The following is a 16,110-nucleotide window of genomic DNA, read 5'->3' on the forward strand; positions in this document are numbered from 1 at the left end:
AATGAATCTTTTCAGTTTACTACACAAAGTCATATGTTAAGAGGCTACTTGTATTAGGCAGCTTTTCTTCCCTGTTAGAGTAACTTCATGCTCAAGTGACTAGGAGGCCGTAGTGCCAGAGACTATGGTTGCCATATATGGTAATAATAGCTGTTGTATTTTTTTGATAGGTTGTAGGTATTTAAGCTATTGACTAAAATTAAAAATGAAACGCACTATAAGTGGAAGTGGAGTACAGCCATCTTCATCATCTGATGCCGTCCAACCGCTTCAACCATCAGTGCTTGGAACGTTTAGAATGATAAGCAATGACTTTGTATGCCCTATTTGTTTTAATTTAATTGAGGAAGCTTACATGACCAAATGTGGTCACACATTTTGTCATGGTTGTTTGCAGAGAAGCCTGGAAATTAGCAATAAATGCACAAAATGCAACACAATTTTGCAAAACAAAAATGAGATTTTTCCCAACTTTTTGCTGAATGATCTCATTCAAAAACAAAAACTGAAAATGGAAGAAATGCTTGCTTCGTCTAAGCAAATGAAAATGGACAGTCGTTTGTGGGAGTGGCAGTCATTTATCGCTTTAGAAGAAGATGATTTCAATTTATCAGATCTTGACCAAATGTTGAAATTATTGCATGAAAAGCGTCGCAGAATTGTGCAAGAAGGTACAACTGCTCATAATCAAGTTTTACTAGAATTTCTTCATGATATCAAAAAGCAAAAACAGGCAGCATTTGACAAGGTTCGCAATGAATTAAATGTTGTCGACGCAGATATATCGAGAGTGGAGGAATTTATTGAAAATGATTCCGAAAATAAACTGCTTGACTCGGTGGTTCCTGATGATGTTGATGAAAATGTTAAAAAAGAACAGCTGGTACCAAAACCCATTACTGGGTCTGGAGAGCCCTCCACATCTAATGGCCCATCAACATCCACTGCTGCTACAGGAGTCGAAACATTCAACAGCTGGTCTGCACGAAGTAAAATTGAAGAGGGCTCGTTGAATCGAACTCTTGCTCGTCGCCGACGTCAGTTGCATGCACATTTTGATGACTTACAGCAATGTTACTTTAATACTCGTTTAAGTGAAATTGCTCCGGTCGATGAAAGAAGTGTTGAATTATTATCTGATTTTAGTTGTAAACTCCGGAGATTTACTCAGTTTTCTACAATTCGAAGCGTTGCTACATTAAGCTATGCCAGTGACATACTCAACCAGTCTAGCATTGTGTCAAGCATTGATTTTGATAAAGATTGTGATCATTTTGCTGTTGCTGGAGTGACAAAGAAAATCAAGGTATTTGATTATGAATCTGTGGTAAACAATGTTGTTGATGGTGTGAACTGCCCTGTGGTGCAGATGGCATGCAACTCAAAGATATCTTGTATCAGTTGGAGCCATTACCACAAATCTTGGTTGGCAAGCAGTGACTATGAAGGCTCTGTGACTTTATGGGATGCATTTTCGGGACAAAAACACAGACTGTTTCAAGAACACGAAAAAAGGTGTTGGAGCGTTGATTTCAACAGCATTGAACCGCGCTTGCTCGCATCAGGCTCCGACGACGCCCGTGTCAAGCTGTGGTCATGCGGAGTGCAGCACTCGGTTGCTTGCATTGAAGCAAAGGCAAATGTTTGTTGTGTTCAGTTCAATCCTCACACAGCGTTCCATCTTGCTTTTGGCTGTGCTGACCACTTTGTGCATTATTATGACATCAGAAATCCTAAACAATCCCTATCTGTGTTTCGAGGTCACAAGAAAGCCGTTTCTTATGCCAAGTTTGTGGACAAGGATGAAATTGTTTCAGCATCCACTGATAGTGAGCTTCGTTTGTGGAAAACAAATACGACGCCGTGTGTGAGATCGTTTCGTGGGCACACAAACGACAAAAACTTTGTTGGGCTTGCCACGAATGGCGACTACATTGCTTGCGGGAGTGAAAATAATTCACTTTATGTTTATTACAAAGGTTTGTCAAAATCCCTTTTGACTTATAAATTTAATGTTATAAAGAGTGTTCTTGGCCGTGACCGGAATGAGGAAGAGAGTAATGAGTTTGTCAGTGCTGTAGCTTGGCGAGCAAACAGCAACATCATTGCTGCGGCCAATAGCCAGGGAACCATTAAAATTCTTGAATTGATTTAACAAGTTGCTATTGTTGAAAGATTGCATCATATTCCATTTTTTGAACATGTGTAGAAGGTTGAAACAGATCTGGATATGAATGCCACAATGAAATTCAAACGTTTAACTTCACACTTTTCTAACAGTCGTTTGATGTAATAATGTTATTGGATGGCAAGTTATTTAGAACAACACCATTTGCTTGATGACAAATTGAAGGTTATAGACTGTCAGTATTGACTTGTCCTTACTAGTTTAAACGATGCTAATGATTCAAAACACTGCTGACCTGTCACCATTTTGATTTTCCAACTGAGAATATCACTAAACCATTCATTTGGTGCTATTCACATCTAGGGTATGTCAAAATGTATTTAAATTCACACTTCTAGTTTTTGTCTGTAACTTATTGATCTATTTGTGTTCACTTTTTATTACGCTTGTTGCTGAAAAAGTGTAACAGATTGTGAGATTCATGGCGTTTCACAGCTGACATCTTTGCACGACCGAGCGCATGTGAATTATTTCGTTGCATTTTATTATACTGTTCCATATATATTTGTTGCATTTTAAAACACAAATTGTAACGTTTCGTAACATCTTTGTTCATAGGCGCCGACTCCGGGGGGGCGGCGCCCCCCCGTGAATTTAGCTCGGGGGGGCTGCCCCCCCGCAAATTATTTAAAAAAAATCCTAAATTAAATGTTTCTAAGTTCAGATTTGCGTTAGTTTGACCTTCATTGCGGATCGATCGCAATTAAAAGATGTACTTGTTGCAACAAGAGCGCTGCTCCTAAGATAACAAAAGAAACAGAAGTACGGTAGCTGATAAACACCAGCATGGTGCCGTTGAAGCATAGTAACAATGATTGAAAAACGTTTTTCTTGATTTCTTCCGCTTTGTTTTTTCTTGGGAGTGTCAATAACGAGGTGCGGTTTGCTGTTTGCTCAGTTTAGTATCTACGTGTATTCAGAGCTAAAGTCCAAAGTGACCAGCATATAATTTGAAGTAGCCCACAATCCTCGAAATTCGTTTTTGTTGACGGCGGACAAACGTGTCCGGTCTGAGCAGCTATCTCGGCGGACAAATTAAGTCTCACGGGCACGCTGAAAGGCTTTTATCAGACCAACGACTTGCGCTTGAAGAGTCAAAGCGCCGTGTAGCTGGTCAATACGTCACATAACTGATTAACTTCCACCGAACGAGGTCGTGTGGCTTATTGCGTCACAATGCTCTGGGCAGGAGTCAGAAAATTTCTACACTAACGCTACTATTTTCTGCTGTGCAAAGTTTCACAGGCTTTTTCTTTAAGTTTATTTTTGCGTGTCATGTGAGTGAAAGTGAATTTTCCTTGGGTCTTTTCTTTCTTACTGTAATACCCAAACTTAACAAATTTTGTTGCATCTTGCTGTAATAGCCTACTCGTATAATTTAATTTAGTAACCAACCTTGCCGTATCATTATCACTCGGAGATCAAAGCCAGACATTGTGACGTAAAACTTGAACTACATTGCGCGTGGTTAGTGTAGACCGTAGAAGTACCTGTGCTCCTATCGATTCTTAGCGAAGAATTCACCTTTGTTACGCTGATTCAATGTCATCAATTGTTGAAGCAATGTAAAAATCGAAACTTTTCCTCCTTGAATGGAAGCTAATGGATACAGTAGTCACATTTTCTAGATGCGCGCTAGAATGCGCTGGAAATTATATTCTCGCAACAATTGTTCGTGCTATGCAATGACGATTTGTATCGCTAGTTCCTGTGTTATTTCTCGGCGGACAAATATGACCGATCTAGCTGGTACTTCCCGCGGACATCACATGCTGTGACGGCGGACATGTCCGATGTCCGCCATGAATTTCAAGGCCTGAGCCTACATTATAAAGCTTGGCGATATACAATGGCATATAGACGCAAACAGACATCAATGCTGACAAACAAACATCAGCATTTTGAATGCAAGCAATCAGTCGGCTAGAAAGTTCGCCCCCCCCCGGCGATTTTCAAAACCCGGCGCCTATGTCTTTGTTCAGTTTTAACTCTTCTCAACAACTGATGCCCAGGCAGTGTTGGTGATAGCTTGTCTGCAACCAATCATATCCTTATTCCTTAGCCTCTCTAAGGTCTGAGCAACAACGTAATTTCTAACTTTTCTTGATAGCTGGCTAAGTGTCCCTGCGGCTTAATGTCGCCGAACTCATTGTAATGTACATTGTGCTGGGCAATATGAGCCTGTGGAGGTCTGACGACGAATAAGAAGCGCTGTTTCATGAACAAGCAAATGTGGCTCTATGACACATGCAGCTTTGCTGCTGTTGATAAAATGCCATTGTCAGTGGTGTTCTTTGTAGAGATCACAGGCGCGAATAATGATGACGTCATATCGTTTGGAGAAGAACTTTATAAAATATATTTCAAATCAAACAATTTTTTGTAAAGTATTTACAGAATGGATGTTCATCTTGGTTATAGCTTGTGTTGTGTTATTACCCTGTTTAAATGGACTCTAACTCGCTTATTTTTATTTGTTTTGAACTAAGTTGCTTGTGTAAGTTTATGACATAACAATGGCCACCGCCCATCCGCGGAGACGCGGGAAGAGTCGTAAATATGACCTCTCGGAGGAGCTGGATCCGGTCTTCCATGCTCTGTCTCGCATCAATGGGAAGATCAACAGAATGAACAAGTTCCAACTCCAGAGACAGTTGGAAGCTGCGGGACTGAACTCAAAGTAGGCGCCAACCTGACACCAACGGCCGTCTATGATTGGTTGTTACCGCGTGAAACAGATTCAGTTCTCTCTAAAATGTTTTGTTAAAACCATAGTTGCTAACAAAATATTTCTTTGATTTTTGGTATCATCGATTGAGGGCTTTAACAAAACTAAGAAAAGTATTTGATCGTCCCTGTCCAGACAGTAAATCAATCCAGTTCAGTTTGTTTTTATTCGCTACGTCTGATACATCGATTCTACGTCTGCAGACATTGAACCGATGTAAAAAACGACTGATTTACTGTCTGGGAGAGGTGTTAGGAACGCCGTTGACATTTTTCATATTATCTTCCAGCGGAGTCGTGGAAGTGTTGAGGAAGCGACTGAAGAATCATCATAAGAGGCGGAAAGTGCAAACCCTCCCAGAACTGACGGATTCTGACCCAAGCCACCTAGTGGTGATAGATTATGAGGCGACATGCGAGGAGCCGTCCCCACCCGACCACGTGCACGAGATCATTGAGTTTCCCGCTATTCTCATAGACAGGAGAACATCGACCATCGTGAGTTATCGCCGGTTAATGTGACACGATTCCTGTCCGCATTGTTTCCACCTCATCAAGGAAACTTTCGCAATTTTTTTACCCTCGTTTCAAAAAGTCGCCTCACATAAAACTTTATTGAATTTACCTTTTTTTAAAATGAAATTTAACCCCAAAAGTTGCCAATTTAGGATCAAGCAAATTACCACAATATAGTTTTAAGTCACTTTTGTTGCCTGTGGACCTCTGGGATCGTTGCGGTTGTTCAATCAACATTTAACGAACATGTATCATTGTCGGCCAACCGCAGCTCATCGCCATGGGTTCCTTGCAAGGTCTGATGGGAGATCTTAACCGCGTTTGTGGAGATGTTCTTGACCCAACAGAATTTCTTTTGTTTCTCAGCTGGATGAGTTTCATAGTTACTGCAAGCCCACCCTGAACCCCGTCCTGACCCCATTCTGCAGGGAGCTAACCGGGATCCAGCAGACACAGGTGGATGATGCGGAAGAGTTTGCTGTGGTGCTCAACAACTTTGAAGATTGGTTGGCGAGTCATGACCTCCATCATGGGAAGCGATGCTCGTTCATCACCGATGGGTGAGAATATACATGGACTGAAAAAATGTAGACCGCGCTAGCAAATCAGTTGTTTTGCGTTGATTCACCGTCTGTAGACAGTAAGAGGACGGCCTTGCTGACTGGGAACGTTCATCTTAAACTTTTAGATGACTATCACAGGCCTCTAAGCTCCTTCATTTTTCCAACGACCAAGCATGTTCCACTAGACTAGAGCTCTTCCCAGCGGCCAACTTTGTGCGCTCTGAAGCCAAAATAAAAATGTGTTGAAAGTTCATGTTTTTAAAAATCCGTTAATTTGTATCGTGTTTTGCGTTCATTGGTAAAACAAGGCCCTGAAACATATTTGCAGTTGTATTTGCAAGGCTTCCCGAGTAGGTGTAGAACTACACGAGTCTACTGCATAGGTCTACGCTCAGCCTTTTTGCGCAATTTTTCTCAAGCAACATTTCTTGTCGGCGTGTGAGAAACTTTGACTTGCTTGTGAAAAAAGGTTGAGAACGCGAGTGAAGAGAAAAAAGTTTGAAATACCAACGGAGTAGAGAGATGTTGGTTTATGAAATCCGGCAACCAAAGATGAGTTATCGGCGCAGTAGTTTCGGAGGCAATTTAACGACTTCTCTGCGGCCACCGCCGGGAGCTTAGAGGCCTGCCATCAATGCAAGTGCTCGACAATATTTGGTAATTCTCTAGTGTTGCATCGTCGTTTATTTGACTTTAGTTGTGGTCTGTGAATAATGATGTTTGGACTCTGCTAATGGTTTACATGCCTTGTATAATGTGTAGTTGTGTACTGTAGGTCGCAGTAAAACAAGAAAATGGCGTCAGTTTAAAAAGCGTTAGCAACCTGGCCATTCTTAACAATTGTGGCAATCTGCGATCTACTAGCCTTTCAACACCTCAGATTGATGACGTCTAATTCTAACTGAATATTAAACCAAGAAACCGCCAACAGGAGATGGGACTTTAGTGGTTTCCTTAACGTCCAGTGCCATCTGAGCGACGTACGATACCCGAAGTGGGCCAGGAAGTGGATCAACCTCAAGAAAGTTTATTGCAACTTCTACAAGGTGAGACTTGTGGTTGTGAGAGGACTGGCCGGTTCTATTGTTTTATTTTTAACAAACTTTTCGGCTAAAATCTTTTACTTTGTTTAATCTTGTCTCGAGACGTAGTGTGTCTGCGATGACGTCATCGGTCTATGTTTAATGTCCAGTTTGTTGGTTCAGCTCAAGAAGCCGCGCATCATGGACATGTTGGACAACCTAGGGATGGAGTTTGAAGGAAGGCTGCACTGCGGGCTGGATGATGCCAGGAACCTCTCTAGGATCGTCCTCAGACTCTTACAAGATGGCGCCGTCTTTGAACCCAATGAGAGGCTCATCAATGGAAAGTTCCAACCAATCACAGCCAAGGAAACGTCACGCATGAGCGCGTCTGCTTCCGAAACGCCGAAACACGGAGCCCTCCAAAGTGAGTCCGACAACCCTTTGTTGGAAGATGCGCCCACTAGTGGATCAAGTGATGAAGATCGGTCACGCATCACTGATATCACCCGCGCATTACAATCACTGGCCACATCCTGACGTCCACGATCATCCAAATTCTGTTAGTGGCGGATTCTATCCTTGCAATATTTGTCTTGACTCCTATCGCATCTTCTTCCTTCAGTCCGACTTTGTCTGCTTCATTCTTCACTTGTTCTTTTTGGACGTTTCCTTTTTCCATCTATCTTCAAACTCATAGCCTTTCGACGAAAACTTCCTCCCTCCTAAGTTCATACAATCTTACTCTGTTTGCAAGTTGTTCAATAGTTTCACTCATCTCTTGCATATCCATCAGCTCTTTAGTCTTTTTCCTCTTGTTTTTTACCCCACACATTGCTCTCGCCATTTCCCTTTCCGTTTTGAGAATTACTAACTCACTCCCTTGGCATCCATGTCCCGACTCCCGCCACGACATTTTAATCATCTTCGCTTGCTTTCCAATGAAGAGGTCATAATCATCTTTGTCTGCAACCCTCGTCCTCGTCTATGACGAATTGATGACGTACACTATATTTCTAGTATTGTTTGTTTTGTAATAAATATTAATTTTTGCGACGAGTGGTTGAGTGCCTTCCATTGTTGCGTCATCCGCTTGGGTGAGGGGAACGTCACAATCTAAGATTTCCAACAACATGACAAAGATAACAAAAGTTTAACGCTTGAGGGCGCTTTTAGTCCCACGAACACAAAAAAATTCACCTACAAATACAAAAGAGAAATAAAACATAGTAACTTTAGCGGGTTTAACATACTTTATTTTACACAGAATATAACATAATTAAATAAAATGAACTCAAACGTTTTCGACACGTACGTGTGTCCTCATCAGGAATTAAATCTGCAATACATAAAATAAAAAATCGTAAGATAAATTTGACTATGCACTGTAACTGTAACGATGTTACAGTTAATGATTTTTTTCGACGTACAGTTACAGTTAGTTGTCGTTACAGTTACAGTGCATAGTCAAATTTATCTTACGATTTTTTATTTTATGTATTGCAGATTTAATTTCTGAGGAGGACACACGTACGTGTCGAAAACGTTTGAGTTCATTTTATTTAATTATGTTATATTCTGTGTAAAATAAAGTTTGTTAAACCCGCTAAAGTTACTATGTTTTATTTCTCTATGGTTCAACAAAGCAAACTCTCTACCAAAGCTTTATGAATACAAAAGAAGAGGAACCTGAAACATGACAAAGTAGCATTGGGATGGCGCACCTGGTAAAGCGATTGCTTGCAAATCTTACAATCCTGGTTCGACTCCTAGGCTCGGTTGGTTTTTCATAAACAAACACCGCCCACCTCCAGTCAAGTTGTGATAAATTGGGTGTGCGTACTTGCTGCAGGAATGCATATGTCTTCAGACATTATTTTAAAAAAGAGTCAAAAGTCATGCAAATTTCACTTTGTGTAGAACTACATGTACTTGAGAGGTTACTGTTCACTTGCTAGTATGAACACCCAGGTATTCAGAGATGGGCAAGATCACTTTTTGGGTACTTGAAAAAATGCAGTTCTTGATCGATGAGGGTGCAAAAAAAATTTACTTGTAAGCAACCTGGTTAAAGGTAATTGGTATTGCAAACTTTTGTTTTTAACTACTTGAACACTGGCATAAAAATTGTAAAAAGTTAATGACTGTTGCTATCATCAATCATTGCTGTAGTTTGAGTAGGATTGTAAGTTTGCAACCTCAGGGCCGAGGGTTATTTTTGGACTCATCATCGTTTTGTTCCTTCCTCGTATTGAGGGTTGGATACAATGCGCCTTTGTTCTCGACCATGAGCTGTTCGTACTGCATTTTCATAAGTTAATTTTGTCCATTAAGTGATATTTGATGTCCAAATCATTCTTGGTCTACCATTGCTTCTTTTACCGTTTATCTTCCCTTCTATTAATGATCTTTGTAACGAGTTTTGCCTTATTGTGTGTCCAAAATACTTTAATTTTCTTTTTTTGACTATTTGTAAGAGAATTTTGCTTGAATTAAATTTGGATAATACTTCATCGTTAGTGATCTTTTGTTTCCATGACATTTTTAAAATTTGCCTGTATGACCAGAGCTCGAAGGCATCGATCCGTTTTTCCATTTTTTGTGACACCGTCCAAGTTTCAGAGTTGTATAAAAGAGTTGACCAGACATAGCATTTTAATATTCTTTGACGAATTGATAAATTTAAACTTTGATTGATTAAAACATTTTTCATTTTTCCAAATATAGTTCTTGCAATTTCTATCCGTCTTAGAATTTCATGTTCACACCTCCCATCTTCAGTTATTAAATGTCCAAGATAAGAAAAAGATTTAACTTTGTGTATATTTTCATTGTCAATTATAATTTGGAGTACTGGAGTGTCTGGTGATTTTGAGATTATCATTGATTTAGTCTTTTTAGCGTTAATTTTCATATTAAATTCTTTTCCAATTGAGTTAACATTGTTCAATATTTCTTGAAGATCTTCTTGTGATTCAGCCAACAGAACAGTATCATCAGCATAGCGTAAAGTTGTTATGTTCAATCCGCCAACTTTTACCCCTTTCATATCATCAATGCGTCGAAAAATCATTTCTGTATACAAATTAAAAATACATGGAGAGAGTACACATCCTTGGCGTACTCCACGCTTGATATCAATTCCTTTAGATAAATCTTTTTCCATGCAAATAAATGCTTTTTGATACCAGTATAAATTGATAATAAAACGTAAGTCTTGAGTTAAGGTGAAGATGGTAGAGCTCGACCGATATATCGGTCAGCCGATATGTATCGGCCGATATCAGGTGTAGCCGATATATTGTATCGGCTATTTTTCGCCGATAAACATCGGCCAGCAAACGCACACTCAAAACCAGCCAATCAGCCATACATGCCTTTAGAAGAAACACAAGTTGCTCAAACGTGCTTGCATAGCATGAACAATTGTCGCGAGAATATAATTTCCCGCCCATTCTAGTGCGCGCATCTAGAAAATGTTTACACTGTATCCCTTAGCTTCCATTCAAGCAGGAAAAGTTTCGAGTTTTACGTTGCTTCAACGATTGATGACATTGAATCAGTGTAACAAAGGTGAATTTTTCGCTAAGAATCGATGGGAGTACCGGTGTACTTCTACACTAACCACGCGCAACTTATTTCAAGTCTTACGTCACAATGTCTGGCTTTGATCTCCGATTGATATTGATAAGGCAAGGTTCGTTACAAAATTAGATCATACGAGTAGGCTATCACAGCAAGTGCAGCAAAATTTGTCAAGTTTTGGTATTACAGTAAGAAAGAAAAGGCCCAGGGAAAATTAACTTTCGCTCACATGACATGCAAAAATAAACCGCAAAAAAAAAGCCTAGTTAAACTTTGCACAGAAGAAAATAGTAGCGTCATTGTAGAAGTTGCAAAAATAAACCCAAAGAAAAAAGCCTAGTGAAACTTTGCACAAAAGAAAATAGTAGCGTCATTGTAGAAGTTTTCCGATTCGTGCCCAGAGCATTGTGACGCAAGAAGCCACACGACCTCGTTCGGTGGAAGTTAATCAGTTATGCGGCGTATTAAGCAGCTACACGGCGCTTTGACTCTTCAAGCGCACGTCGTTGGTCCGATGAAAGCCTTTCAGAGTGACTTCGCTGAAATTTTAAAAAGCCTTCCAAACCGTAGCTATAGTTCTCAAATGGTGAAGAATTATCAAGATAAAGTGATTAAGCATGACGATCGACACTAAAACTGGTGTGTCCGCCGAGATAGCTGCTCAGACCAGACACGTTTGTCCGCCGTCAACAAAAACGAATTTCGAGGCCTGAATGCGTTTCTGGTGTCAGAAATAGGCACAGCACGTGGCTACATTGAGAGAATAAATAGCAATTACAGCCAACCAATGCAGGCCTCGAAATTTGTACTTTTTTTCCGGCGGTCAAAGCATGTCCTACCGGACTGGCCCTTTCAGCGGACATTTAATATCTCAACTGGACATATTTTTGTCTATTTCTATCTCTAGAAATTCTATTTCTATCAGTATCAGCGTGAATAAGGTCGCCACATTCGCCTAAGCACGTGCGGAAGCCAGCTGAGACTTGCTTCTCTGTGACGTTTCTTTTTAACAAACGATCAATGTAACGCAATAATCCTCATTGTTAAAATTAGAATATACATCCTGCCGAAAAGTTCAGACAATTGTATTTCAAGGCAACACTGCAAGGCGTTGAAATGATGTAAAAATGGCTACTTTTGCCATCAGCTTGCTGACCACGCCACTCTAATGTGATCTTTAAAGCAATTGTCTGTACTATTATTGTTTCAGCTCCGTATTTGTTCGCGTTAAACAAACAATTGTAACAATTCAAATCTAAAATATATTGTTGCTGCATTAGCTCTATTTTTGTCAAGAATTTTGCGGCGGTCATTTATGACCGACCAATGAGTCGGCTTCAGCAGACATTCGAGGTCATTCCGGAGGTCATGTCCGCCGGATATTCCGTGGCCTGCAATGCATAAACTTTCTTGGACTGGTTTGTTGCTTAATAACTTTGTTGGTAACAAATTTTTCGTAGTTGATATTTATCGGCCGATAAATATCGGTATCGGCCTAAAAATTTCATAAATATCGGTATCGGCCTGAAAAAGTGATATCGGTCGAGCTCTATAGTCTGGGAGCCTACGACAGAAGATTTCACCCCATAAGGTACAAAAGGTTTGACCCCTTGAAGTTACTGGGGTCAACCATGTCACTCACAAAAAGTATGGAAGATTGACCGCACCGGGTGGATCTGGACCCTAGAGCCCCCTAAAAAGCCCAAAAAGGGGGTTAATTTCACCCCATAAGGTACATGGACCAAACTTGGTGAAAACGAAGTTCTATGTCAGGACATCACAAAAATATCAAATCTAACAATATTTTCGAGTGGAAAGGTGATGTAAGACTCCCCCCAAAGTGACCCCCCAGGGGGTTAATTTCACCCCATAAGGTACATGGACCAAAGTTGGTCAAAACGAAGTCTTATGTCAGGACATCACAAAAATATCAAATCTAACAATATTTTCGGGTGGAAAGGTGATGTAAGATGCCTTCTAAGTGACTTCCCTTAATGTGACCCCCTCGGAAGGTTTATTCCACCCCATAAGGTACATGGACCAAACTTGGTCAAAATGAAGTCTTATGTCAGGACATCACAAAAATATCAAATCTAACAATATTTTCGGGTGGAAAGGTGGTGTAAGATGACTTCAAAGTGACTTTCCTTAATGTGACCCCCTCGGAAGGTGTATTTCACCCCATAAAGTACATGGACCAAACTTGGTCAAAACGAAGTCTTATGTCAGGACATCACAAAAATATCAAATCTAACAATATTTTCGGGTGGAAAGGTGATGTAAGATGTCATCAAAGTGACCCCCAGAGGGTTTATTTCACCATAGAGTACATGGACCAAACGTGGTCAAAACGAAGTCTTCTAGGGCACCACAAAATATCAAATCTAACAATACTCTCAGTTGGAAAGGTGATAAAAGACCTACCCAAAAGTGAATCTCCTCCTATAGTTTAATTTACTTCATCCCTTTCTCGAACCAGCCTTGGTGTAACGAAAGTGCTATGCCAGGACAGTACGAATGGATTAAATTTAAAAATATTTTTATATAGGTTTTGATGAAATACATTCACAAGCTGTCCCATGATGCATGAAATGGAACTATAGCCTACTTTACAAAAAGTTTTTGTATAAATCATATTAAGTCAATCGAAAAAAGGCAACAGGACATGACAATACATGGCTTTGTAACACCAAAAACAGAAAGTACACAAGAAGCATATAGGCTACAGTAGCCAGAAAATTGATCCAAGATCTTGATACCACCACTAAATGTGGACTTAATCGAACAACTGACTATCCAAATCAAAACGTTTCGAAATGAATCATTTGGAACGTTAATTTAGGCAGTAATGAACATTTTCCAGCTGCTACAATAAATAACCCAATAAACCCAATGCAGTAAATTTTTATTTAATGCCATTTGCTTCATGTCTCCAATCAGTTATCGTAACTGTTCATTCATAAACAGAGATTGTTCGTGTAAATGTAAACGGTCGTTTCTTTATTCTTCATTGTCACTGCTGTCGCTTTCACTTTCTTCATCTTATTCTTCAGATTCATACAATTCTCCTGTTATATACAGAGATAAAGCAAGCTGTCTGCGATGTACCAGCCCCAAGCAATGTGGTTATCCGCACGTCTGACACTGACTGTCTTGTAATTGGCTTAGGTTGCTATGGAACTTTTGATCCTTCATTAAAGATATGGATAGAAGCTGGCTTGCAAAGCAATAACACGCAGCGGTACATCAACATCAACCAGCTGCATAGGCCTACCGCACTTGGAGTGACGATTTGCAAGTGTTTACCTGCATATCATGCCTTTACAGATTCTGATTACACCTCGTCATTTAGCAGGAAAGGGAAAGTGCGGCCGCTGAAATTACTCCAAGGAAACCACGAAGCGCAGGCAGCTTTTAGCCAACTCGGACACGACAAAGAAATTAGTGAAGACACTATCATCGCCATAGAGAACTTTGTGTGTAACATGTACAAAAACAAGAAAATTAATTATGTCAACGAAGTCCGTTTACAAATGTTTTTAGACGGCTACAAACCCAAAAAAGAAAATGAAAAGATATCATGCATACCAGAAGCTACTGTAGATAGTAGTACTCTACCACTTTGTTTACGAGTACTTCTCCAGAAGACAAGGCGCACACATCTCATCACAAGATGGTGGTTATCTTCAACTAGAAGTGAACAAGCAGCAACGTTGCTGCTAGAGTATGGCTGGAAAGAAGAAGGAGGTTCTTATAAAGTGGTGTGGTTTGAAGGTAAAGGTATAAAGCATCTTTAGATGTCTCTGCGTGGAATCTGATCTCATCCAGGAAAGTCAAGAAGAAGGTAAACAGCATTGGATGTCGCTTGGGTTACCCTTTATAAATATAAAACTTTCTCCTGGTCTATCAGTCGTTTACTTTCTTACTGTAAACATTAGCCAATAACTGGCTGTAAAGTTTCGTTTTAGGAACCTATAACCAATAGTTTCTGCAATCTTGAGAAAAATGCCTGGGTGCACTAAATAACAAATAAATGTTGAACTTTTTCCAGTTAATAGTAAGTTGCAATGTTGCATTATTCGAAGAAAAATAGACGTCTGTAAAAGATAATAAAATTACTATTGTATGTTACGCATATCTGTAGTGCATAATAGCAATTGTTTCGTACAGTCTTTATTTCTCTGTATATAACAGGAGAATTGTATGAATCTGAAGAATAAGACGAAGAAAGTAAAAGCGACACCAGTGATTGATTGATTGATTGAATCTTTATCCTCGGACTGGGAAAGCTTCTTGCAGAGCTTAATCCTGGCAGTTTCGCATACTTGTAGAGGCTTTGAATCACTGGCGCAGGCCCGGTCACCGAGATTGACAGAGTGGAGTTTCCGATTGTTGAAGGCTTGCTGTCGGGGAATTATTCCATCCATTAGATGCCGCTGAATGGAGAGCAGCCCTTAACGTGCGTTGCTCAAGCGCACACCCCGAGAGTCGAACCAGCGCCGCTATTGATCTTGAAGCTTCTTCGTTCCAGAAGTGACGCGCTAACCAATTGAGTTACCGTTTACATTTACACAAACAATCTCTGTTTATGAATGAACAGTTACAATAACTGATTGGAGACATGAAGCAAATGGCATTAAACAAAAATTTACTACATTGGGTTTATTGGGTTATTTATTGTAGCAGCTGGAAAATGTTCATTACTGCCTAAATTAACGTTCCAAATGATTCATTTCGAAACGTTTTGATTTGGATAGTCAGTTGTTCGATTAAGTCCACATTTAGTGGTGGTATCAAGATCTTGGATCAATTTTCTGGCTACTGTAGCCTATATGCTTCTTACGTACTTTCTGTTTTTGGTGTTACAAAGCCATGTATTGTCATGTCCTGTTGCCTTTTTTCGATTGACTTAATATGATTTATACAAAAACTTTTTGTAAAGTAGGCTATAGTTCCATTTCATGCATCATGGGACAGCTTGTGAATGTATTTCATCAAAACCTATATAAAAATATTTTTAAATTTAATCCATTCGTACTGTCCTGGCATAGCACTTTCGTTACACCAAGGTTGGTTCGAGAAAGGGATGAAGTAAATTAAACTATAGGAGGAGATTCACTTTTGGGTAGGTCTTTTATCACCTTTCCAACTGAGAGTATTGTTAGATTTGATATTTTGTGGTGCCCTAGAAGACTTCGTTTTGACCACGTTTGGTCCATGTACTCTATGGTGAAATAAACCCTCTGGGGGTCACTTTGATGACATCTTACATCACCTTTCCAAGTTTGGTCCATGTACTTTACGGGGTGAAATACACCTTCCGAGGGGGTCACATTAAGGAAAGTCACTTTGAAGTCATCTTACACCACCTTTCCACCCGAAAATATTGTTAGATTTGATATTTTTGTGATGTCCTGACATAAGACTTCATTTTGACCAAGTTTGGTCCATGTACCTTATGGGGTGGAATAAACCTTCCGAGGGGGTCACATTAAGGGAAGTCACTTTG

General features: G+C 39.9%; 2 protein-coding genes across 2 annotated transcripts; both read left to right on the forward strand.

Moving 5' to 3' along the window:
- The first annotated feature begins 205 nt into the window (after nucleotides 1–205).
- Nucleotides 206–4,677, forward strand: LOC145766393 (E3 ubiquitin-protein ligase COP1-like). Its single transcript, XM_082578101.1, has one exon. It carries the CDS (start codon nucleotides 206–208, stop codon nucleotides 2,153–2,155), a length of 1,950 nt encoding a protein of 649 aa, XP_082434227.1. The 3' UTR covers nucleotides 2,156–4,677.
- On the forward strand, nucleotides 3,691–8,075 carry LOC145766395 (3'-5' exoribonuclease 1-like). Its single transcript, XM_082578102.1, has 5 exons — nucleotides 3,691–4,868; nucleotides 5,206–5,413; nucleotides 5,798–5,991; nucleotides 6,926–7,040; nucleotides 7,200–8,075. Exons 1-5 carry the CDS (start codon nucleotides 4,705–4,707, stop codon nucleotides 7,554–7,556), a joined length of 1,038 nt encoding a protein of 345 aa, XP_082434228.1. The 5' UTR covers nucleotides 3,691–4,704; the 3' UTR covers nucleotides 7,557–8,075.
- Nucleotides 8,076–16,110: the final 8,035 nt, after the last annotated feature.

This window comes from Aplidium turbinatum, chromosome 3, assembly GCF_918807975.1.
Source record: "Aplidium turbinatum chromosome 3, kaAplTurb1.1, whole genome shotgun sequence".
Lineage (NCBI taxonomy): Eukaryota > Metazoa > Chordata > Ascidiacea > Aplousobranchia > Polyclinidae > Aplidium > Aplidium turbinatum.

Bases quoted from the DNA above. Each gene is read 5' to 3' on its own strand.
- LOC145766393 (XM_082578101.1), top strand. From the start codon at position 206: ATGAAACGCACTATAAGTGGAAGTGGAGTACAGCCATCTTCATCATCT.
- LOC145766395 (XM_082578102.1), top strand. From the start codon at position 4,705: ATGGCCACCGCCCATCCGCGGAGACGCGGGAAGAGTCGTAAATATGAC. The intron at 4,869-5,205 runs GTAGGCGCCAAC...ATTATCTTCCAG, and splicing joins GCTGCGGGACTGAACTCAAA to CGGAGTCGTGGAAGTGTTGA. The intron at 7,041-7,199 runs GTGAGACTTGTG...TTGTTGGTTCAG, and splicing joins TTTATTGCAACTTCTACAAG to CTCAAGAAGCCGCGCATCAT.